The 26693-nt window shown below is 36.7% G+C and overlaps 1 protein-coding gene across 1 annotated transcript in view; it reads left to right on the forward strand.

The window, feature by feature from the left end:
- HMCN1 (hemicentin 1) overlaps window positions 1-26693 on the forward strand; it is a 545341-nt gene that overhangs the window by 475168 nt on the left and 43480 nt on the right. Inside the window, exons 81-93 of the mRNA XM_004372917.2 lie at window positions 358-627; window positions 3071-3261; window positions 7016-7229; window positions 8803-8937; window positions 9505-9695; window positions 11243-11324; window positions 14386-14655; window positions 15228-15398; window positions 15520-15690; window positions 22469-22639; window positions 23040-23210; window positions 23893-24063; window positions 24207-24377. Coding sequence (XP_004372974.1) covers window positions 358-627; window positions 3071-3261; window positions 7016-7229; window positions 8803-8937; window positions 9505-9695; window positions 11243-11324; window positions 14386-14655; window positions 15228-15398; window positions 15520-15690; window positions 22469-22639; window positions 23040-23210; window positions 23893-24063; window positions 24207-24377 — 2379 coding nt within the window. The remainder of the gene's footprint in view (window positions 1-357; window positions 628-3070; window positions 3262-7015; window positions 7230-8802; window positions 8938-9504; window positions 9696-11242; window positions 11325-14385; window positions 14656-15227; window positions 15399-15519; window positions 15691-22468; window positions 22640-23039; window positions 23211-23892; window positions 24064-24206; window positions 24378-26693) is intronic.

Raw genomic sequence — 26693 nt, forward strand, 5'->3', positions numbered from 1 at the left:
AGTTTAAGCAGCTAAAGTAAATCAGACAATATATATATGTTAAAGAAAATGCCTTTATCCATCCAGTCAAAATTTTCTAGACTTTTAAACACTCTTGAATATATGTTATTTCTTCATTTAAAATTAATTATCACTTGGATTTATTTGTTAGTGATAGTGGAAACTAAAATTTTCTGAAAAGGGCTCAATGTATCTTATGTTCCAATGAAAACAAACTATAGTGATTCTTTTTTTGTAGTATGGTAGAGTCAGGATTTTATTTCTTATCAGTGTTACTTCACTTTGTTAGAGCAATAGTGTACTATGTGAATGCTACACTCATGTTTTCAGATGAGGTTTAAACTTGGTATGTTTTAGTTCCTCCAGTCATTAGCCCCCATCCAAAGGAATATGTCACTGCTGTGGATAAGCCCATCATGCTACCATGCGAGGCAGATGGCCTTCCACCACCTGACATTATGTGGCATAAAGATGGGCATGCAGTTTTGGAATCAATCCGCCAGCGCATCCTCAGCTCTGGAGCTCTGCAGATAGCATTTGCTCAGCTTGATGATGCTGGCCAGTACACGTGCATGGCAGCTAATGTGGCTGGATCGAGCAGCACCAGCACCAAACTCATTGTCCACGGTAGGTGGTTTAACATAAATGATTTCAGTCTGTTGCATCATCACAGCAAAGAGAAAACATCAGTAAGGGCAAATATGATGGAAATCAAAACCATGCAAAACCAGTAATCCAAAGTGGTGTGTATGTGTGTGTTGGTAGAGGTACACATGCCCTTCAAATCTGCTTTCTGTAGGCTATGTTTATTTGTGTGTGTGCACGTATGTGTGAGAGAGATTTTTTGATATAGGCAGGATAACGAACGTGCTACTAATAATTTCCCCCACATTGTGACTGTTGTAGTCTCTTCGGCTTATAAGGAGTCACTTTGTGTTTTGTCACTCTTCTGCTTTATTTCTCAAGCTGCAAGTCACCTTGGCTCAATATTAATCATCATATGAACTACACCATAAATTTAGCTTGAATCCAGTGGGAACTGGAGATCTATTTGAGTCATTATTTTTAAGTTGTACAATACTTACACATGTATTTTATAACAAAAAATTACACATTTTTCCTATATATTCAGACAACTAACAATACTTAAAGAAATATTTTAACTCTTACATGTGTATTTTAAGACTAAAGATAGAAAGCCTATTAATATCAGTGGTAGGAAAGAGCAATAAGCAAATTAACTGTTTCCAGTTACTATTGAGAGGTAACTGTTGTTTAAATAATGAGTCTCTACTTTTCTTTGTTTTCAAAAATTGTGAAAGTGCTTTTTTTATTTTTCAAGTATATTTGAATTTCCTACAACTTCATAGTTACAGTAACAATTTCAAGTGCAAATATTTTTAATTGAATAAATAAATAATTCAGCAAAATTTTTCAAAATCACCATTTGTGAGTTTTCTAACTTCCTTGATTTAGACCTGATTTCAATTAATATGATTAAACTAATCAATACATATTAATCCTTTACGTTACAAATAAATAATACTCCTTTTCAAGTATTCATAAAAAATTTACAGAAATTGACTGTGTACTAAGTGATGAAATTGTTAATATATGTTAAAGTACAGGCTACAGTTCCTGACCACAGTTCAATAAAGCTGGAAATTAGTAATGAAGTTTTAATACCAAAACCCCAACCCAAGGCAGATTAAGAGATACCCTCCTAACTAACAAGTAGGTCAAAGAATGTTTTTATTTTCAGATTATTTAGAAAATAATAAAATTAAAGACACTACGTAACAAAATATATGGTGTGTGTCCTAAGCTAAAATCAAAGACAAAGCCATAGCCTTGAAGTTTTCATTTTGAAAAAAAAAATTGAAATAAATATATTAATGCTACAGCTCTGTAACCATTAACTAAAGAGAAATACCATTTCCAAGGAAGCCAAGATAAAGGAGATAATTAAAATACAGCATAAATTAATGAAAAATGACTTGAATATTTATGTTGTACCATTCAGCAAAATAGACTTTTGTGTTTTCTAGGTTTCTGTAATGTTTATGCATATAATCATTCATACAATGTTTGTATATTTACTTATATAATCATAAAAATTAATGGATGAAAAATTAGAGTTTGCACAGTAACTTTATCCTTGCTGAGACCAACTTTTGTTGTTTTTTTTTTTTGTCATTAAGATTGATTCATTTCTCACTGATATGTTTGAAAAATTCCAAAAGTAATTGTTTTGGGAGCAGAATATATTTTACTTTTCAAGTCATGTATTCTTAGTATTTTTTACACTTTTCCTTTAGAAGTAAACATCTTCACTCTAAGTCCACTAAGGTATTTCATAGTACACCAAAGTATTCTATTCATCTTTTTATACTGCCTAAACTCCAATTCAAACAAAAAAAAAAAAAGAGAGAGAAGCGAAGTATTTGGCTTGGAATTACAATGCACAGAGTTATGAAATCACTGTAAAAACTTCCTCTGAAACAATATAAAATAAAACGGATATTAAATGTCTTGGTCTGGTTTTAATTGCATTTGTTGGAACATGCTTGAAATACTCCAATTTTTAAAAACATTTTGTGGTATTTAATATCAAGTGAGTGTTGTACAGTGACTTTTATTAGCTCATCCTCACAATAGCTCTGTGACACAAACAAGCAGTTATATAACCATAGAAGCATTTCTGTTTTGTTTGGTTTGGTTGGTTTTTGATATTGTTTGTTTCTTTGTCCATTTGTTTTACTTCACTACATTAAGCAGAAGTAACTTGAGGAAGAAGTCAGGAAGTCAAATAAAATCTAGAGACTTCCAATTCAGTTCTAAGTCATTTGCTCAGAAACTGAATTTAAATATATCCAATAACTTCAAATGTATTAGAGTACTTGCTGTCATCAAAAATATTTATTGCTTTCATCATAGCTTAACAGATATTTTTTAGTATTTCTAGCAAAATTACCCCCCAAAGAGTCTTTCGTGTGCTAATTTTCTATGTGAATAAAGATATTATTGAACTCAACATCCTGAATGACTGTCTTTTTTAAACCTTTTATAGTGCCACCCAGAATCCATAGCACAGAAGTACACTACACAGTCAACGAGAATTTACAAGCCATTCTTCCATGCCTGGCTGATGGAATCCCCACACCAACCATCAACTGGAAAAAAGACAACGTTCTTTTAGCTGACTTGTTAGGAAAATACACTGCTGAACCATATGGAGAACTCATTTTGGAAAATGTTGTGGTAAGTTTAATAAACGTGAACAGATACAGTAAGATTTTTAATTTACCTTCTTACTTTTACTAACTTAGCTTGGAAATATAGTTTTTAATAAGGAAAGAAAAATTGTAAATGTAAGTCACAAAATTAATTTTAAACACATTTCATTTTATATCCCAGGGGTGAGAATAGAGTTTTAACAAATATTAGGAATTCATAAATGGCACCCTCTAAAAATCATTACTGTGTTTTTATGAATGTTTGTGTTTATTGGGAAAAATTCTGAGTTCCTATAGTATATTCTATGCATGTAACCATGTAAGGCAATGATTATAGTAGTGGAGATGTAAGATGTATTATTAAGCAAATATAAAAAGCAACTTTTTGATTTTTTCAGGTTTTTAAATAACTTTTCTAATCATTGACATGGAAACTAAAAAAAAAAAAGTCTTAGGGGTCTATGGAAGTAGATATATCTGAATATTCTTAAATGATACCTCTCCAGCTCTGTAGAATAGTAGCCATCAGGAGCATCTCAGATTATCAGTACAAGCCCACTTGGACAGGCACCCATATCTGCATATACCACATGACTTTTTAAAAAAAAAAGTTAAATTATTAAAAATTATTATGTGGTTTGGGGATTTGGTGCCAACCCTTCACATGATTAAAATGTGGATCAATTTCTGAGCTTTTGCACGTATCTAGTTCCTTTTTATAACCTTTCAACATGCCCAAATTTCATTTAAAAATTCAGGTGAAAAAAAGTTGAACAGATTAAAATTATGAAATTGATCACATTTATAGTATACTCTCAGCCAATTAGCCAGACTTGTGGATTGCCAGGGAAATAGTCATAGTGAGCCTATCTCATTAGACCCTAACTCAAATCACATGTGCCAGCAAAAATCATATTTATTCAAATCTGAGTTTCCATCAATTGCAAAAATCACCATTATTTTATTTACTACTAAGAAAGAAAAATATACAGCCAACTGAACTATAACAGACCATCAATTTTTAAGTTATGTCCCAATTTCAGAGATATTAAAATGTGAAAAAAATGTGAATTTTAGAATTGATAAAATAAGGGTGATTGTTTGTTTAAACTGCTAAATATCTCTAGTGGGCATCATCTTGGGTTTAGGAATGATGAATTTGGCCCCTACATCACACTTCTAGACCTTGAGAAATTAAAAATGAAAAATAAAAGTTTACAGTTATAGTGGGAAAGTGACTTAGTACATTAAAAGAATATCAACAATAAGGTAGCTTATAACTACCAGATGAGAGATATAGATGGTAAGCAGAAGTCTATTTGTGAAGAATACATACAGTCCAAATTTTTAAATCCTTCACGTCCATAAAATCTTTGATTTTAAACTTAAGTTTTCACCACATGGGAATTTAAGAACAGCTAAGTGAGGTAGTGGAGGGAACACTTACAGGGAATATGAGTTATTCCCGTGTGCCCTTTCTGTAACATATAACAGTCTGCAACCAAATTTAGATTGTATTTATAGTGTATGATTATACATCTATATGCTAAATTTATAATAAATTCTTTGGGGTCTCAATGTAAAAAAAAAAAAATTATCCTTAAACTTTTTTAAAAAGAAGAAAAAGTATGTAATCTGTGCCTTAATGCATCCAGAGGCATTCAATCATTAATTCAACAAATATTTATTGAGCACCTTCTCTGTGATCAGCACATTCAGAAGATAATAAGTGGTATAAAAAATAAAAGGAGATCGGCAGTTGGGGGTAGTGGTGGTGACCGCCTTAAAAAAGCTAACTAGGGTAAGTCCCCATTGGGGAAGTGACATTTGAACAGAACGTGAAGAAGGTGAGTTAGCCAAGCAAATATCATGAGGAGGAGCCTACCAGGAAGACAAAACAGCTAGAGCAAAGAACCTAAGGTGGGAACATGCCTGGGGTATTTGAGAAACGGGAGACCGGTGAAAGCAAAGAATAAATAAATGAAGTCAGAGAAAAGTGAAGGACAGATCATGCAGGGTCTTTCTTGTAAGCCATTGTAATTAATTTTGGCTTTTGCTCTGAATCAGAATCCACTGCAGATTTTGAACAGAGAAACGATATTACCTGACATGTTTTAGCAGGATTGCATTGACTATTGTGATGAGAATAGACTGTGGGGAGACAAGGATAGCCACAGAGACTTGTTGGGAAGCTAGTGTAGTATTCCAGTTGAGAGATAATAGGACTCAGACCAGAAGGTTAACAGAGAAAAGGTGAGAAGTGGTAGGATTCTGCTTATATTTTGAAGCTAGGATTTCCTGGTGGATTGCAAGTAGAGTATGAGGAAGAAAGAGTGAAGGATGACTCACTCAAACGTATGAGACCAAAGGCATGAATAACTGAAAGGACAAAATTACCATCAAATTGAGATAGGCAGTGAATGTGAAGGCTACTGGTGGAACAGGGAGAAAGAAATAAAAATTAAGTTCCATTTGGACAGGAGTTTGTGAGGTCTGTTAGGTATACAGGAGCCCTGGTGGTGCAGTGCTTGGCTGCTAACCAAAAGGTCAGTGGTTTGAAACCATCAGCTGCTCCACAGGAGAAAGATGTAGCAGTCAGCTTCCATAAGGATTTAAGCCTTGGAAACTCTATGGGGCAGTTCTATTCTGTCCTATAGGGTCGCTATGAGTTGGAGTCAACTAGAGAGCAATGGGTTGGTTTTTTTTATTAGGCATACAAGGTCCCTAGGTGTTGCGTACAGTTTGCACTCAACTGCTAACCTAAATTAATAAACTTGAGTTTTTGTTTTAAAGATCTATGTTAATAGCTGGAATCAAACCCTCCCATGGCACCACAGAAGAAAGGCCTGGCAATCTGCTTCCATAAAGATTACAGCCAAGAAAACCCTATGGAGCAGTTCTACTCTGTAATACATGGTGTCACCATGAGTCAGAATTGACTCTAGCAGCTGGTGTTAAGCATCCAACTAGAGAGACTGAGTGAGAGATTCAGTATAATTGGAGTTTGGAACAAAGATCTAGGCTGGAAATACTGGTAGTCATCAGCATGTAGGTGATATTTAAAGCCATAAGACTGGGTGAGATCACCAAGTAATTGAGTCTAGGTAGAGAAGAAAAGAGATCCAAAGACTGAATCCTCTCATATGCCAACAATAAATCATTAATGTTGAGGAGAAGCCACAAAGGGTGTGAAGGAGGAGGAATCAGTGAGGTAAAAAGGAAACTAGGAAACTGGTGTCTTAGAAGCCAAGTGAAGATATGGTATCAAAGAGAAGGGAATCATAACTGTGTCAAATCTTGCCAATACATCTAATAAGATGAGTGTTGAGAACTGGCCATTGGATTTGGCAAGTGGAACTTCAGAATTGCAGATAATACTGCCTTTACTCATTGTCATTTCTCCTGATAAATTTGGTGGTCTTTGGTGACACATCACCCAGAGAGGCAACTACGTTGTCAAGATATTACCAGCCTTTGGGCTTATTTATTCTTCGTTGGACATTGCAGAACCCTGTTCAAACTTGGATCTAAAGTTTTCTGAGAGCTTATCACTATAAACTAATTGATATAGTTCTGTAAGGTGCAGATTATATTTAAACTCCTACATATTTTAAATTATGTTATGCACAGGCTAACCAAACGGTTCAGACTAAAGACGGAAATTTAAATTGTCTTTAAATAAGAGTGCTTCCTTAGGGACCAGGCTATGCAATTTTATGTATTTTATGTAATATGATGTAAGTTTATGTAATTTTGAGCACTATGATTTTTTATTTAAGCCGGAGGATTCTGGCACCTATACCTGTGTTGCTAACAATGCTGCAGGTGAAGACACACATACTGTCAGCCTGACTGTACATGTTCTCCCCACTTTCACTGAACTTCCTGGAGATGTGTCATTAAATAAAGGAGAACGGCTGCAATTAAGCTGTAAAGCAACTGGTGTTCCATTGCCCAAGTTAACATGGACTTTCAATAACAACATTATTCCAGGTTGGTGATTTAATTCTTAAGAAGTGACTGCATAAACCCATACAGGACTCTAAGCTAAGCTCCATTTTCTGTAGCTATGGGAATTGATTGAGAAGTTACTGTGAAGAATTGATTGCTTTAAATTCTGCAAAATGTGTACCTATGCTTGGATTTTACTCTATACCCAGTGTATATTTTCTATTCATTCTTCTGAAAGGATATGTTGATCACAGGACCATATATTGCAGTACCTAAGTAGATTTTTTAAGCAAGAAAAAGTTATTCCATAAGAAAACAGTATTGCATATACAGCCACCTAAATTTTTCCTACCTGGACCTGCTTCATCATTAACAAATGGATTAAGGTAGCTAATGTTGGAGTCCTGAAGATCCCCTTAATCTTACAAAGGAGAACTGTGCTTCCCACTGTATAAATCAACTTCTATTATAAGTATAGATCAATTTATGTAGAAAATTTCTAGTCAACATATACACTACATTTTAAGGTAGAGCCTGGAATGCAGTACCACTCATTCCTGACAAATGTCTGCTTATTTATCAGACTTTGTCATCAGCATAGTGGTGATGTCAGTAATAATAAGTTATTATCTCCCAACAGTGAGTTCTGAAGTACTGCACTATTAGCACTTAATAAATATCTTGCTAGAAAAGTAGTAATAAGCTTGAGTTTTTGTTATTATAAAGATTTGTGTTAATAACTGGAATTCATCCATTATATTAGTTTAATAATAGCAGTAAGACATCAATAAGGAATAACAAAATCTAAGAAAATGTAATCCATATTGATTTCAGAAAGTATAGTGCTAATTTAGATTTTAAACTTTTAAAACTTAACTTTCCACTGAACATTCAGCCATATAAAATTAAAAAGGTAACTTGGATGGAGAAAGTATGAAAAACGTGTTTAACATAATTAAACAGTTGCTGGTCTAATCAGAATCTTATTTATTGTTGATTGTTTTAGGATTAGTATGTTTACCTTATGTTCTACATCAAATCTTACAATTGCCTTTTTAAAATAAATATATCATCACCTTTTTTTGGAGAAGTCTAAATTATTGCAAATTTGATCATGTTGTCAGTATTATATAACTAGCATATGTTTTCATGATTTCCCCTCTGACCTGCCAAACTGGTTGAATTATAACTAAAAAGGGTTTCATGTGTTTGATGTAAATTGTTTGGGAGGAAAAGCTGTGGTGGGATAAAAAGAAATGGAAAATATCATGTTTCCAAATGAAAGATTTTTGAAACCCAGAAAGGCTACAAATCAGCTGTAAGCAACACTTTGAGTAGAGAGATGTACTTTTAATCTAAAATGCATTAAAAGATGTTTATTTTCATTCTCTTTCCCTATTTCTTCTGCTATTTTTTTATTCTCCAAACAAGTGGCTATAGACATAGTAAATAGCTCCAAGAAATCTGTGGACAAGCCTCTCTTCAATGCCATGATGAGATTTCTTTGGTTCAGTTACTAACTCATAAATCTAGCCTGCAAAATATTGAGCTGCCATGAATATTTTCCTAGGTTTCTGAGGTGCATTTGTGTTGTTTCCTAACTTGTTTCCCTCAGCCTACTTTGACAGTGTCAATGGACACAGTGAACTTGTTATTGAAAGAGTGTCAAAAGAGGATTCGGGTACTTACGTGTGCACCGCAGAGAACAGCGTTGGTTTTGTGAAGGCAATTGGATTTGTTTATGTGAAAGGTAGGTAAAAGTGCTCTATTATTTATTTATAGTTTATTTGTAATGAATGGTTTGTTTTTGCTTCTTATTATTTAGTTATAAAATATAATTTCCGGTTTGTTAACCTGTCCAGTCCTATTTCACAATTATGCGTATTCATGAGACATAAATTATGAACATTCAACTAAAAATTAGGTGAGCAGTACGTAAAGAGATTGGCACAAAGTGGAATCATCTATTTATGTTGTATTGTTGTTGTTAGGTACTGTCGAGTCGGTTCTGACTCATAGCAACCCTACAGAACAGAGTAGAGTTGCCCCATAAGGTTTCCAAGGAGTGGCTGGTAGATTTGAACTGCCGACGTTATGGTTAGCAGTTGAGCCCTTAACCACTATGCCACCAGGGGTCCTATGTTGTGGTAATTGACAAAATTTAGTTGATTAGCATGAGCAGTTGATTCTGGAAAGTTCCTCAGGTTCTGAAGTGGCTTTTCTCCTCTTTACTAAATTATCTTTCTAAATAGGTCAAAATCACAAAGACATTATCAGAGCTTCCTTTTACTTGTATTTGTCTTATGTTATTTCCCAGAACCTCCAGTCTTCAATGGCGATTACCCTTCCAACTGGATTGAGCCACTTGGTGGCAATGCAGTCCTGAATTGTGAGGTAAAAGGAGACCCAGCCCCAACCATCCAGTGGAGCAGAAAGGGGGTAGAAATTGAAATTAGTCACAGAATCCAGCAACTCGGCAATGGCTCCCTGGCCATCTATGGCACCGTAGTAAGTCACACTGGAATTTTTGATGTGCACACACTGCCAAAGTCAGTGCCCCTCTATGTTATCACGATGGGAAAAGTTTCTCTTAAATTCCTTCTTAAACCATAAAATAGAAATAGATGGATTAAAACACTGAAGCAACACTTCAAATTGATATTTTAGCCACTTTTAAACTAATAAGAGTAGTAAGATAATTTTACTGCTTTGTTCCCAATCATTGACCTTTATTATTATTTAGCATCAGAAGACAACCTCCTCAAATCTGTTTAGAACAAGGGAATTGAAGAATTACAACTGCAGTTACAAACAAATTACAGGGCAGATTTCATCACTGAGCCCACAACTATATTAAACTTTTCCCAAAACTTCAGTAATTAGAAAACAAGTGGTTCCTTAGGTTATTCTAATTTCAGGGTCAACTGAATGAAATATGTTACCTAAAAATTTCTTAACTACAATATATATGAGTAATTTATCAGTTGACATTTGGTGAAACCTTTTAGGTGCTTTCATAGTTTAATCAATTAAAACAGTAATTAATTAAAATGTGCTATCTAATCCCCTAGTCAGTCTTGTTCTCCTTGGTTTCACTTCCATATTAGATGCTGTTGGTTTCCCCTTCAGTTTTGAGATGATTTCTACCATTACTTGCTATAACAATAATAAGTCTCTAGCTTCTTTATTACCACTTCTTTTGTGCTTTTCTACACAAATGCTGCCATTTCTGAAGTCCTTGGTAATTCTTCTAATGTCAGTGTTAATACTAATATTAATATTTTTGCTACACAATTTCGGACTCCTAAATAAGCATCTCCAACCCTGAACCTCTTCCAAGTTCCATTTCTAGCTACCTACTAGAAACTTCTATTTGGATAATATATGGAAACCTCAAACATCTAAGCCAATATCTGTCTTCCCCCTTCCACCCTCCTGCACTCCCTGAAAATCAATTCTCCTATATTGATTTCCTGTTTCTATTAATGAGACCAGAATTCTCCTGTTCACAAGACCTCTAGAGAAATCTGCGATTCTAAGTAGTTACCAAATCTAAACTCATATAGTACTTATTTTCTATACCACATATGTATAAATTTGTGGCTGACTTTCTTTGATTTATTATTATAAGTAAATTATTTTTTTCATTTTCTCTTATATTTCAAGCTCTCTGAAGACAGAAGCCAAACTTAACATTTTTTAATAATCTCCACTAGACAGGACTCAATATTTGTTTTGATTATTTTAATGTTTTTTAAGATATCCATAAGACTAGCATTGGTATGTTTCTGTAGTAAGATAATTTCTGATGGGTGATTATAAAATAATGTTATTTTCGCTTTGGTTTCCTACCAATTATTACTCCCAAAGAGGCATGATAGGCTGTTTTGAAAAATTTAGGCTGGAAATTTCTTTTCTCCTTCTTATGTTTATCTATTTCTGTTAAAATGCCTTCTCAAAAATGAAGTCTTGTATAAACTAGCATCATGCTGAAAGGAGTGATTTTCCCTGCTCCATACACTCATATTTTTATAAAACACTGCTTATTTCCCTAGAATGACGATGCTGGTGACTATACATGTGTAGCTGCCAATGAGGCTGGGGTGGTGGAGCGCAGCATGAGTCTGACTCTGCAAAGTAAGCCACTTAATTAAACTCTAATTAAATGCTTGATTTAAGAAATGTTGCCTAATAGAAAATGTTCACGTTCCTTAACTTTATAGCAAGTACATTAATGGTCGCTTTCAGAGTGTGTCTAATTTAGTTTTCTGCTGCTGGTAGAGCAATTGTCATCAAGTGTAAAACAAGCATTTTTTCTATTTTATCTAATGTATGCAGTCCAAAATTGCAGTTGCTTGGTGGCAAAGCTTTTTTGAGAACATATTCAATGGAATACTTTTCTTATAGCTTACTATATTTCTTGCAGCACGCTCACAAAGATGTCATTTTAAAATATTTATTAAAAATAAAACGAATGTAAATGAACTCAAAAGTGCTCCAGGTCTGTTGCTATCAAGTTTCCATAAATTAACACGTGGTTTTGGATGGGAGCCTCACGCTCATCGTGAAGCCCCTCAGTAAAAGCATGGGAAGACGGAGCTTTTATAATTGGGAAAACACAAACGACTCCAGTAGCCCACTGGAGTGTCTACAGAACCACTCCAGGGACTGACCTGAGGAGAAAGTCACTGGATTGAGAACTTAAACAAACCAACTTATTTTGTGAATAGGCTCAGGATTTAATGAGATAAATTTACATTTTCTTCATTCACTTTTAAGAGATGCTCTAGACTAGGGTTTCCTAATAGGCGTTTACCAAACTGCTATTTAGTAAGATTTTTTTTTAGATCATATTTTATTGTATTTTTGTGTTTTTGATGGAGGTTTACACAGCAGTTGAGGTTCCCATTCAACAATGTCTATGCAGGTTGTTCAGTGACATTGGTTACATTCTTCACAATGCGTGAACATTCTCATTATTTCTATTCTGGCTGTTCCATTTCCATTAATCTAGTTTCCTTACCCCCTTACATTCTCATCTTTGTTTTAAAGTAATTGTTGACCGTTTGATCTCATTTGGTGATTTTTTAAAGGAGCATAGTATTTACGGATGGTATTTATTATTTTTTAAGCCGATTTGTTATCTAGCTACAAGGTGACCGTGGGGGTTAGTTGCAGTTCAAGGTTTGAAGAATATCTCAGGGCAGTAGTCTCGGGGAGTCCTCTAGTCTGAACCAGTTCAGTAGATCTGGTGTTTGGTTTTGTTCCATGTTTTTCTCTCATTCTATCAGGGTACGTCTATTGTGGTCCTAATTAAAACAGCAGTGGTAGCTGGGCACCATTTAGTTCTATTCAGTAAAACTTTTGATAGATAATAGACATTTAATAGACATCTAAGGCAATGTTTCATTAAAGTACATATCTATCAAATGATAACCTGTGGCATGTTATTAGTGGAAAAGTGAGGTTACATGGTCTCATAAGTCTTATAAAAGATGGATTAAACAAAGTTCATTCATGTATTAAACCAATATAGAGAGAGTACCTACTATGCTACTATGTGCCAAATTCTCCTTGAGATTCTAAATGAATTGATTTCAACCATTGTTTCCAACATTATATGCTACTACTCTTTAGGGTGAATCATTCTTTCTAAACTCCTCATTGTTAAAAATTTAAAAAAAAAAAATTTTTTTTAAGTTAAATCCTACCTCATTGCCATGTTCTTTGCTTCTCTCCAAGTGGTTTCCCCTCTCCTCTCTCTTGTCTCCCCATATAATCTTACTGGTTTTTGAAGATGAAGTCTCTTCTCTCCCATGAAGTCTTTCATACTCTGTCTTTCTTGACACTGTAGACAAGTATAAAGATAAACATTCCACCATCAGTTCCATACAGCTCCTTTTACATTCTTCTCAAAGACTCCACTTGAGCAGCTACCCTCCACTACAGATCCTGTTAACCTCTCCCTCTTTCCTGAAACCCCTTCTTTGGTTGCCAGGATACCATTTTTTCCTATTTTCTTCCTACTTCATCGATCAGATCTTAGTATCATTTCTAGGCTTGTCTTCAGTCCATCCCTTAAATATTGATATTCCCTTTGTTTCTATCTTTGCTCCTCTTCCTCTCATTTTAGACTCTCATCTGAAGCAATCTTATCCACCTATGAAAGACTCAAAAATCTATATTTCTAGCCCATATCTCTAGTCTGAGTTCCAGATATGAATATCCAGCTGCCTTTAAACATCTCTACATGAATGTCCCCAGATACCTCAAGCTCAACAATCCAAAATGAACACACATCATCATTCCTCACTCCTTCCCACCAAAATTATTCTGTCTCTTACGTTCTATTGAATTTTCCCAACCAACACTATATTGTCCAAATCAAAACCCAGTAGTCATCAATTTCTCCCCTTACTCTATATCCACCCAGTGACAAAGTTCTAGTATTCCTAATTTTAAAATAATTCTTAAATATGTCTGTTTTCCTCCCCATTTTCAGTGACAAGTTTGGTCTATTAAGTTACTGTTTTTTATGTTCTTATATTACCACACAAGTAAATAAACTGTACTGTAGCACAGATAATTATTTACTTATCTGTCATCTAAGTGGGCTTTGATCTCCTTGAAACTAGAAATTATGTATGTTATCTCTGTCCCCTCAACATCTAGTACAATGCCTGGCAAAGAGTAGGCTCTCAATATATGTTTATTGATCAAACAAATGATAAATGAGCAAAAGAAAGAATGAGTTATGACTCTTTACCTCCATAATGATTAGAGGGAAAAACATAAGTGTTCACCAAGGCACAGACAATACCAGTAATAACAACAAAAGTAACCAATATTATTGTGTGCTTACCCTGTCTAAGAGCCGTGCTTACATCCTCTTAGGTGAGTCTAACAGGAAACCTCTGAAGTAAGCACCATTTTTAAGAGCGCAGAAGCTCAGAGAGGTAGTGAAGAACAGAGGCAGAATTTGAATCCAGAAAGCCTGACTGCAGAGACCATGCTCTAGGCTAATCTGCTAGGGGATTTTAAATTGGGGGCATTTATTAAGTAAAACAGAACCATGAATATTCTGTCAATGGCAATTACAACCTTAATAGTCAGGAAGCTGTAGTGGTTATGTTATACATGATAAAATGTTAATACACCTCCACAAAACCCAAAAAACACTATGTGCTTCTTCCAATAGGTCCTCCTGTTATCACTCTTGAGCCAGTGGAAACTATTATCAGTGCTGGTGGCAAAGTCATATTGAATTGTCAGGCAACTGGAGAGCCTCATCCAACCATTCTGTGGTCCCGTCAAGGGCGTCCCATCCCCTGGGATGACCGAGTTTCTGTGTTGTCCAACAACTCCTTATATATTGCTGCTGCTCAGAAAGAAGATACCTCTGAATATGAATGTGTTGCTCGAAACATGATGGGTTCTGTCCTTGTCAGAGTGCCTGTCATAGTCCAGGGTGAGTGGATCAAAGAGATACTCGTATTGTACAGCACCTGGGGTAATCCAAGTCATAAAACTTATTAAGCAGCTTAGTCCAAGTCTCCTTTATCCTTAAGATAACTCTGCATTATGGGGACAGGACAGAATCACATTACAATTTACAGACTAAAGAGACTAAAGCAAAGCAGAGTGGAGCTGTAAATGCAGAGTTAATAATTCAAAATCCCAAACTAAATTTTTTATTCAACAGTAAGTTAAACTTATCCTCAGAGATCAATGCATGTATTTCTCTTTAGAGAATGATTTCTATCCAAAAGGTAAGTAGCATATTAACTTCTTGTTCTCTAACTCTTACAACAGTCATGTCCTTGGGAATCAGGATTGGGACTGGGAAGAAACTCTAGATAACTGTTGGGAGGTTTTTCTCTCACCCTTAGATTTTAATTTGACCTTAAAAGAGATCTGCTTCCATAGAAATTTCTCAATAATTACAAAGTCAGCTCTAGACCCAGTGCATATCTTAAATGTGTGTGATTTACAATTTTTTATCTACAAAACCTGAGACAAGGTACAATGTTTTACCTGCAGTTCATGGTGGATTTTCCCAATGGTCTGCGTGGAGATCCTGCAGTGTCACCTGTGGAAAAGGTATCCAGAAGAGGAGCCGTCTGTGCAACAGTCCCCTTCCAGCCAACGGTGGGAAGTCTTGCCAAGGTTCAGATTCAGAAATGAGGAACTGTCAAAATAAGCCATGTCCAGGTACATCTCTTTATTCAACCAATAGGCATTGTTTCTTGTCCCTAAATTCGGATTGCCTCAGTATTAGTACTTTCAATTAAAATATATCTGATGAGGTAATTAATTGTTCACCTTTGAATAGTGGATGGGAGTTGGTCAGAATGGAGTTCTTGGGAAGCATGCTCAAGGAGCTGTGGACGTGGCAACCGAACCAGGACCAGGACTTGCAATAATCCATCAGCTCAACATGGTGGGCGGCCATGCGAAGGAAATGCTGTGGAAATAATCATGTGCAACATTAGGCCTTGCCCAGGTGAGTATCCCCCAATAATACAGGATACTCAAAACTTTTATATTTTTAAGTCCTACAAGATGTTTTAAATACCTTTACTTCTTTGTTGTGAAAAGACGATATAGCCTCTACCCTTGAATATATTCATTTTCTGTGTTCTTAGGTTTGTCTCATGGATAAACTTGTAGAGATATGGTATTAGTCAATATTAAGTGAAATATGTGATTTAATTGAACATGTGCCAAACTGTGGTGTGTTTTTTAACCATGTAGAGAAAATGTAAGTATTTATAATATCATAGAAATTTTGAAATAAAGGACCATGTTGTTGTTAGTTGCCATCAATTTGGTCCCCAACTCATGGTGGCCCCATGCACAATGGAATGAAATACTGCCTGGTCCTCTGCCATTCCCATGATCTGTTGCAGATCATACTATTGTGATCCGTAGGGTTTTCATTGGCTGATTTTTGGAAGTAGATTGCCAGGCCTTTCTTCCTAGTCTGTCTTAGTTTGGAAGCTCCACTGAAACCTATTCAGCATCCTGACAATATGCAAACTTCCACTAACAGACAGCTGGTAGCTGTGCATGAGGTGCCTTAGGTAACATCTAATCTTGCCATTTTTAGGGGAGAAAAATAAAAAGAGATTAAAGGACTTTCCTAGAAACACACAACTGGTGAGGGATAAAATAATACTACTAGCTGAAAGGTTGGTGGTTCAAACCTACCCAGAGGCATCTTGAAAGAAAGGCCTGGCAATCTCCTTCTGAAAGGTCACAGTGTTGAAAACCCTATGGAGTAGTTCTACTCTGCACACATGGGTTCACCATGAGTCAGAATCAACTCAACGGCAACCAATAACAACAGCAATCATTCACTAAATACCTATCGTATGCTAGAAACCATGCTGTTGTTGTTGTTAGGTGCCATAGAGTCAATTTTGACTCATGGCGACCCCATGTGATGGAGTAGAACTACCCCATGGGTTTTCTTGGTTGTAATCTTCACAGCAGATGGTCAGGTGTTTCTCCTGTGGAGGTCTTTCTCCTATGGGTTAGAACTGCCAAACTTTTGGTTAGAAACTGAGCACTTAACCATTTGCACCTCCAGGGCTCCGTGCTTGGTGCTCTGTATACATGCTCTTATTGCCTTTCAGATGAAAGTGACAGAAATGTAACTTAAGCTTAAGTAGAAAATTCTACCCTCAGTTATGACTGGATCCAAGCATTTGGCCAAAGTTTTTACTAGCGTGTCTTACATCTCTCGTCTTTGCTTTCCTCTTTTTCACTTTATTCTGCAGTAAACTCTGTCCATGTGGACAACATGACTGCTGGCAACTAGAAGCTCACAGGGGCTTCATAGTCTCAGGCCTCAGAGAAAAAAGAAATCCTCTCTCACTCGGTATTGTTATCAGGCCCTGAAAAAGAACTCTGTTTGGCTCTGCATGGGCCGCATTCCCACCCCTAAACAACTGTTCAGGAGAAGGGTGCTCTGACATCCAACCCAGGCTACTTGCCCACTTTGTTGCAAGAAGGGCAGGACTCCTAGTTTGGTAGCCCGAAAGGAATCATGGAATAGTAGAGGGACTGTTTGTTCATTCATTTATTCATTCATTCATCCAACAAATATTGAGCACTTCTTTTGTCTCTGAGGCACATTTCTAAGTGCTAAGGCTAGAATGATAAAACAGGCAATATTTTTCAGATATTGATAAGCACGCTGAACAAACTAAATGAGTCGAAGTTATGGAACACACTGGGAGAGACACCTTGTCTGGGATTGTCAACAAGAATGGATGTGGACAGAACAAAAAGAGACGGTTGTCTGCTGCATTGGGTATTACATCCTATAAATGCGGAAACGAAGATTCAGAAAATATGTGTTAAGTAATTCGCTGAGATTACCTCGCTAGTGAAAAGTAAATCACGGATTTAGACGTAGGTTGATTTGATTCTCAAGCCTGTTCCCTTAGATCCTGAGTATCTTGATTTATAGTTCAGAACTCCCATTATATTAAAAAAGAAAATACTGTCATGAAATCTTAAAGAAAATAAACTAAGAGCCAATTTTTTCTAAATCATGAAGAATTAGAAAGCTAATTATAGTAGCATAATATTTGAGAATGAAAAGAGCCAGAAATACCTGATTAAAGAAATTTTGTACAAATTGCCAGCTATGATACTGTAACCTGACCCTAGGAATGTCAGTAAATTTCCATTAGCCCTTAAAGTAACCCAAGCCAGATTTGGCCCACACCGCATGGACAGAAGGGCCAGCTGTGACTGCTATCTTTTATAACTCTCAGAAGACGGAGCAAGAGGAGGAACAAATCAGAAGGAAAATAATCACCCAGACCCTAGTCAGAAGCAAGAGGTCCAACAAGAACCACAGAACCTCCTGTTTCCTGGCTGCCTTCTGGAATTTTCCCTACCTGGTATACCTGCGTGACTGCCATCTTGCTGCACAAATCACATATAAACCCTGCTTCCCTATTGCTTGGGGAGTCGGATCTAAGGAACTTTCTCCCGGCTCCTTGCTCTGCGCATTGCAATAAAGTTACTTTCTCTTTCTCAAAGACCAGTGTCTAGATAAGTGGCAAGTTTAAGTGTGCTGGACAAAGACCCACCTTCTCAGCTTCATTAACAATACTTATATAATGAAAAACTAAATAATATTTATAAATGTCCTAAAATAAGTCAGTTTGTTTTTCCTCTTCAAGTTCAGTAACTATTGGTTTACTATTTATTTGCTTACTGTTGTTTTGCTTACTGTTTTATTAGCTTACTGTTTATTTAGTTTTCTTTGGTTATTCCTCCAAGCCACAAAATTGATTGAATTTCGCCATTTTTTGGTATAATGTCACCAGTGTCATGGAGCCAACCAATGAAAGCCATTGTGATATCTCTTCCAAACTGAGAATTTAGTGATGACGTATTGGTAGCTACATATCGACCATGCTGGGAATATTTACACCATGGAAATTAGCAGATGCTACAAATCAGAGGGTATTTTCCCCCTCAGAGAGCTGGTTGTTAAACATTTATCAGCACTGATTGTTAAACACTTATGAAATGGGCGGATAGCTGAAGGTAGTCTTTCTCATCCAGAGGAATGTCAGAATCTTAGGAGCAGAAGAGATTTTCTGTTAGTACTAATTTATTTTTATATAACGTCAAACTTAAAGAAAAATTGGAAGAATAATACAAAGAATGTCTATATATCCTTTACCCGGATTTGCCAATAGTATGTATTTCCTAAAAATGAACATTCTCTTATATTAACACAGTACAGTTATCAAAATTGGGAAATTTAACATTAATACAATACTATTATCTAATCCTGTTGTCTAACAGGAGTCCCTGAGTGGCACAAATGGTTAAACAGTGGACTACTAGCCGAAAGGCTGGCGACTGGAACCACCCAGAGACTACGCAGAAGATAGGCCCAGTGATCTGCTTCCAAAGGGTCACGACCTTGGAAACCTTAGGAACAATTCTTTTCTGCACACATGGGTCACCATGAGTCAGAATCGATTTGATGGCAACTAACAACAATAACATTGTTTAATGCTATAATCTAACACTATTATCTAACCCACAGGGTATATTCAAATTTTGTCAGTTTGTCCCTGTAATATCTTTTAAAACTCTCTCTCTCTGTTTTTTTTTTATTTTGCCAAGTCTAAGATCCAGTCCAGGATCACACATTGCATTTGTCATATCTCTTTAGTATCTTCTGGAACAATTTCTCAATCTTTATCTTTCATGACCTTGACATTTTTGAAGTGTACAGACCAATTATTTTGTCGAATAATCTTCAGTTTGGGTTTATTTAATATTTCCTCATGATTAGACTCAGCATTTGCATTTTGGCAAGAAAACCACAGAAATGATTTTGTGTCCTTCTCAGCACATCATAGTAGAAGGTACATGATCTCAATTTTTCCCACGGTGGCGATGTTAAGTTTGATTACTTAGTTAAGGTTGCTATTTTTACCTGTGTAATTAATAAGTATTTTGTAGGGATACTTTGAGACTGTGTAAACATCTTGTTTCTCATCAAACTTTCACCTGCGAGTTTTAGCATCGATTTATGATTCTGGCTTGAATCAGTTAGCACTATGACCTTTACAAAAGAGTTATGCTCTAATATCATAGTCTCTTCCACATTTATCATTGTTTCTATTTTAAGAAAGAACTTTTCCCTTTCTAATTTCTTTATATTTTGATTTAAAACAAGTATTATTTTATGCAATGGTTTGTAATTCACTACTATCATTGTTTATTGTGATACTCAAGTTGTCCCAGATTTGGTTAGTGGAGGCCCCTTCACACTAGCTTCAGTGCCCTCTTGACGTGTCCCTGTGATACCCTGAGCACTTCTTTAGCTTCTAATACAAATAGGTATTTCAGGCACATCTTGTACTTTCCCTGCCTCAGGCCTGGAATCAGTCGTTCCACCAAGGATCCTGGGTTCTTTTAATAAAGAATAGAACTTAAAAAATAAGATTTGGGGCCTAGACTCCCTCAGCAGACAGAGCTACAGTATTTTATGTGTGTGTATATATCTGCTTCCTTAAAGATTACAGTCAAGAAAACCCTATGGAGCAATTCTACTCTGTAACACATAGTTGCAATGAGTCAGAATCAACTTGACAGCAATGGTTTTTGTTTTGTTTTGGTTTGGTTTGGTTTGGTTTTGAATGGTGTAAATGTTTAATGAGCTTAGCTGCTAACTGAAAGGTTGGAAATTCGAGTCTACCCAGAGGTGCCTCAGAAGAAAGACTGGTGATCTACTTCCAAAAAACCTGTTAAGAGTGATGGGAAAAGTTGGAAATGAATAATGGTTATGGTTGCACAACTTGATAACTACAACTAATATCAAATTGTGCATGTTCAGAATCTGCAGTGGCAAATGTTCTGTTACATACATATTTACTACACACATACACACACACACACACACACGCACACACACACACAAGCCATTGAAAACTCTATGGACCACAGTTCTACTCTGACACACATGAGGTCACTATGAGTTGGAGTCGACTCAGTGGCATCTGGATATATGACAATTATGAGCATCAGCAATCTGAATTAATGCAGAAGTAGTTTTGAGTACTATCTGTCATATACTTAAAGGCTTTCATCTTTCCTTTTAGGTTTAGTCAAATACATTATAGTGCAACTTCTTGCCAGCTAAAGTGGATTTGTATGTTTATATTTGTCTGTGTCTATTAAATACAAGGATAGTGAGTAAACTCAATTAGAAATAAGTTCATTAAAAGAAGATTTAATATATATTTTAAAATATTGTCTAAGCAAAGCATGCAAGTAATAACTTCATTGCTTGGTTTTCAGCTTATTGTTTTGACATCTTATAGGTTTTGCTAAGAGCATATTTTAGCATGGGTCTTGAAGCCCCTATTTTGGTTCATATCTTGGTTAAACCAGGTGACCAAAAAAACATACTTTGTGAACTTCATGTTATGGATTGAATTGTGTCCTCCAAAAATGTGTGTCAATTTGGCTAGTCCATGATTCCCAGTATTGTGTGATTGTCCACCATTTTGTCATGTGATGTGATTTTCCTATGTGTTATAAATCCCACTTCTATGATGTTAATGAGGCAGGACTCAATCTACAAGATTAGGTTGTCAGTAGTCAATCTCTTTTGAGATATAAAAAAGAGAAGCAAGCAGAGAGACAGAAGTACCTCATGCCACCAAGAATGAAGAACCAGGAAGGGAGTGCACAACTTGGACCCAGAGTCCCTGCGCTGAGAAGCTCCTAAACCAGAGGAAGACTGATGACAAGGACCTTCTCCCAGAGCTGACAGAAAAAGAAAGCCTTGCCCTGGAGCTGACACCTTGAATTTGGACATTAGCTTCTTAGACTGTGAGAGAATAAATTTCTTTGTTAAAGCCATGCACTTGTGGTATTTCTGTTATAGCAGCACTAGATAACTAAGACACCCGATATCCAGAATATTCCCTAAAAACAAAAATATGACCTGCTGCTGACTTATATGTAAGAGAAACCATAGTGCCGATTCTCAGCCCATGCACCTGGTAGAAAACATAAGGCTGTTCCAGTCTTGTGGTCAGATGTTGCAATATATTAGTTACCAAAAGGCCTTAATATCACTCCTTGGAAACTGCTGGTCAGTTTTTTCTGTTGTTTAGGAAGCAAGTAAGTGTGTTATTCAGAAGTGTGTTAATTCATGAACCTTATGTAATGGAGAAATTTTTCAAAGAGTTACAACTGTGCAAATCATCGTGTTGACGAAATATCCAAGTACATATTTAAAACTGAAGCTGAATCGAGCTTAAAGATGTGGTCTCCCAGTCTGGGGTCTATGTTATTGTTGTGAAAATATTGATATTGTCGGTAACCACCTCTAGAAGTGTTATATAGCCTTGTTCCTAGTTCCTTCCACTTTCTCCAGAGCACAGACAAATACTTAGCTAGGATTTAAACGATCAGATTGTGTCTACATAGGCAAGTTTGATTATGTTTAATTTTAATAAAATAAGCCTTTCGGATAATTTTAAGCATTTATTTTGGCATTAAGCAGCCTTTAGAATGTCTCTATAGACACAAGTCTGTATGAAAACCAACCAGAAGGAGAAAGGAAGAACATCATTTGTTATGTTTCCATTGGTCCAATTTCAATTCTTTTTAGATTCTGGATGAATTTAACGTGTTACTGAGTTAATTTATTTGTATAATTTTATTTGTTTTTTAAACAAACATGATTCTGTGACCTGAACCTCTGTCTCTTGGGGTGCTTCTAGTTCATGGTGCATGGAGTGCTTGGCAGCCTTGGGGTGCATGCAGTGAAATTTGTGGGAAAGGTATCCAGACAAGAATGAGACTGTGCAATAACCCACCACCATCATTTGATGGATCCTACTGCAATGGAGCAGAAACACAGATGCAAGTTTGTAATGAAAGACACTGTCCAGGTAAGAGAAATGCAACATTTATACCTTTAATAACTTTACATCTATTTCTTATCAAGATAAGGAGCCCTTGTGGCACAATAGTTAAGTGCTTGGCTGCTAACACAAAGGTTGGCAGTTTGAACCCATCCAGTGGCTCTGCAGGAGAGAGGCCTGGCAGTCTGCTTCCATAAAGATTATAGCCAAGAAAACCCTATGAGACAGTTCTACTCTGTCACATGGGTTGCTATGAGTCAGAATCAACTTGATGGCACCAAACGACAACTTACTGAGATAGTAGAGCAATAAGAATCTATTGCTTTCTGACTGTGCCCCACAGGAGCATCACTCAACCTGACAGTGTCCAGAGATTCATCTGATCACTTTCAAGTAGTAACACATGTATGTTTTTCCCCAAAACCAGTTGATGGCAAGTGGACAACGTGGGCCAGCTGGAATGCCTGCACTGTCTCCTGTGGAGGGGGTGCCAGACAGAGGACAAGAGACTGCTCTGACCCCGCCCCCCAGTACGGAGGAAGCAAATGTGAAGGCAGTGATGTCCAGAGCGATTTTTGCAATAGTGACCCTTGTCCAAGTGAGTGTTGAAAAATAGTCACCATTACACTTCCTTAAAGTTTCACTAAGGCCTTAAGTCCTTAAAGTTATAATATTCTGTTACTTGATTCTTCTGCCTTTGGTTTAGGATATCAAAATTTTGTAAGGTTGCTGTTGTGGTTGTATAATACCATAGATGTCATAGGTTTATATGGGCAGGGGCTGTGTCCTACTTCGTTTGTTTTATATAAGACAAGCTGCAGAGTGCAAGGATGAGGGCACCCTTACCTGCTAATCTGATGTTGATGATTCCTTTAAGGAGGCAAGCAGGCAGCTCTTTGCCTTAATTCAATCACAAGCTATATTTTTAGACCCTAGTAGCAACATGATATCTGGAAATCTGAGTTTTACTGTATCCGAAGTGTTACAGCCATGGCTCAGCGAGGGCAGAGACTGTCTCATTCATACCCTCCAGCTCCTGGAATATTTTAAGACTCAATAAATGTATGCTACATGGAATCACACAATCACTGGCATGCACGCCCAGTTTCTAGTCAAAACAACAGCTAGACCATCTGCCTTTGGAAGTTGCCTATTCATAGATTTGTATGTTTCTTTTAAGTTCCTAAAGAGATTTTCCATACCTTTTGGATGAATGTCATCGTTTAACACTTCTCATTTATAGGGCTCTATTTTCATGTCAAATGATTCTGTGTTTGTAGCTCATGGTAACTGGAGTCCTTGGAGTGGCTGGGGAATGTGCAGCCGGACATGTAATGGAGGGCAAATGCGGCGGTACCGCACATGTGACAACCCTCGTCCCTCCAGTGGGGGAAGAGCTTGTGGGGGGCCAGACTCCCAGATCCAGAGATGCAACACTGACATGTGTCCTGGTGAGCTTTCTGATTCCTGGTAGTAGCACAAGTAAGGCATTTCATTTGGTGCTTATTGTAGCAGCTCATCCTTTCAGATCTTAAAATGGAAGTTGCATTCAAAACTGACATGTTAATATGGACCCTTGCATACTTGTTCACAGTGGATGGAAGTTGGGGAAACTGGCATAGTTGGAGCCGGTGCTCTGCCTCTTGTGGAGGAGGTGACAAGACTCGGAAACGGCTGTGCAACAATCCAGTGCCGTCTAAATATGGCCGCCCCTGTGCGGGAGATGCTACTCAGGTATCCAGATGCAGGATACAAGCATGTCCAGGTAAACAATTAAATTAGATTTTGGCAGGACCATGTAGAGACTTTGTGCAGATTAGAAAAAGGCACCACTATGAGCCCATAAATTACAGAATGATGCCAACTCTAGGAGGAAGAATTAGGAGGAAAAAAAAAAGCACCTTTTAAAATTTCTGGTTGGTGCAGTTTTACATCAAGGCTTATGACTAGGTTTTAGCCTCTGCTTGCCACCTGTCAGTCTGCTTTATAAAAAGATACAGTATTCATGGCCGTAAATGGCAGTCCTGGGCTTAAAAGGTAAGAGGGCAAGGGAGAGTTAGGAAAGCCAAGAGTGAGACTCAGAACTCAAGGTGAGGGTGGGGCAGGGACTGAAGATCTAAGAGAAATACACAAGTGGAAGCTATTCATTCATGTATGGATGTATGGAAACCATGAGTGTGGAATGTACAACAGGATCCCATTCAGTCAAGGAGAAAGAATAGGAGAAGTTACAGTACCATAACTCAAGTCATGCAATACTGCTAGATATTGTAAGTGATACAAAAATTCGGAAGGAACAAATTCAGAATTCTAGAACTCTTGGAACTTAGAATTTGTTAGGGTTCTTTGACATGGTGCATAATCCTAAGGGTACTTGTCTCAGAGGACAGACTTCTAAGGGCTGTAACAAAACCAACAACAACAGTTTCACGTTGTTGAAGTATCAGGATAGCATCGGAATTTCCAAAGCTTTAGAAATAAAATGTCTCTGAAAAGTGACAGGGACCTTAGCAGAATGAGAGAGGGGAATTACATGGAAATGTATATAAGACCTGTTGTTTTTGTTAGGTGCCGTCGAGTCAATTCCAACTCATAGTGACCCTATAGGACAGAGTAGAACTGCCCCATAGGGCTTCCAAGGAGCAGCTGGTGGATTTGAACTGCAGATCTTTTGGTTATCAGCCGAACACTTAATCACTGCACCACCAGGGTTCCATATATAGGATCTAGACAACCTAAAAGGGCAAGTGTCTACCAGTCAACTGCTCGATATATTTGCTTAGCATATCAATGAAATTACCAAAGATTTTGAGGCTCGGCTAAATAGGCACAGTGACATCTCTGGTTTCAGTTGAGGCATTTTGTAGCTCAGCATCTGGTGTTATCAGGGCTCCTGTGGCAGCAGGAAGTCCAAAATAGGCAAACAATTTGGGTTACAGAAGTCTGGCAGAAAGCTTTAAGGATCCTAGTCAGGTTGCCAGATATAGAAGACTTTTGTTGACTCAAGAGAAGTTCCTCTGTGAGAGTAGAGTAACCAAGGTCAAAATGGAAGACCAACCTTGTTAATAATGACTTAGAGAATAACTACGCAGTGGTCCTTCTGCCCATCTTTCCCCATTTTTAGGACTAAGAGTAAGGACCAAAATGGCCTACCAGGTCCCAGTTGGCCCCACCTATTTTCCTACATCATCTTGAACATGGTCACCATCACTCTCTAAGCTCTCTGCTCCTTTTGGTTTCTCAGACGTGGCAAGCCACCACCCCCCTCAAAAAAATATGTGACATACTGTTTCTTCTACCGGGAAATTTCTTCCCCTGCCCTCCCTGCTTTAATTAAGGTCTAAGTCTCCCCCAGGTCACCTCTCTATTTTCACTTCTGTGAGTAGTAGGTACTTTGTACATTATCACATTTCAACTTTACATTTACTTGTGAAATTCTAATTGTCTATCTCTCCTATTAGGATATAAGTTCTATAAAGGCAGGCTTCATATCTTTTTTTTTTCCTTAACACAATACTTGATTAACAAATGAATGTATTCCAGAAAATGAATCAACATGAAAAAAGGTTTTCTCTCGCTATAATCAAAGCCATGCAAATGATAATGGTGAGATACCATATTTACTGATTTTTCTGAGGTTGAATACAGTTGTATTTTCCCCACTACATAATACATGATAACCGTATCTGGAACAAGCAGTGATCGTTTTCAAATATATTTAATTAAAAGACTTCAAATAATGAACATTTGTTAATTTCACTATCAGTTTCTTCCCAACGTTTCCTGTTGTCAAAGCATGCTATTCATTTAAGTAACATTCACTAGCTACTTATTCTGTGTTAGTAATCAATAATTTTGTTAAGCAATGGGAAGAAGACATAAAATTACTATAGAGATACTTTTTTTTATAAGTGTGCAGTTGTTTTCCAACATAACTGTATAGGTATGAATTCTGTAGCACTGTCAAAAGTATAATATCCTTCTCAATTTTTTTCTCAAAGCAAAGTATTTTCCAATAGAAATACAATTTTCTCACTGATCTACTGTGATGAAAATCTCGCTCTAAAAACCCAAGACTAAA

The sequence above is a fragment of the Trichechus manatus genome, unplaced genomic scaffold (assembly GCF_000243295.1).
Source record: "Trichechus manatus latirostris isolate Lorelei unplaced genomic scaffold, TriManLat1.0 scaffold00021, whole genome shotgun sequence".
Lineage (NCBI taxonomy): Eukaryota > Metazoa > Chordata > Mammalia > Sirenia > Trichechidae > Trichechus > Trichechus manatus.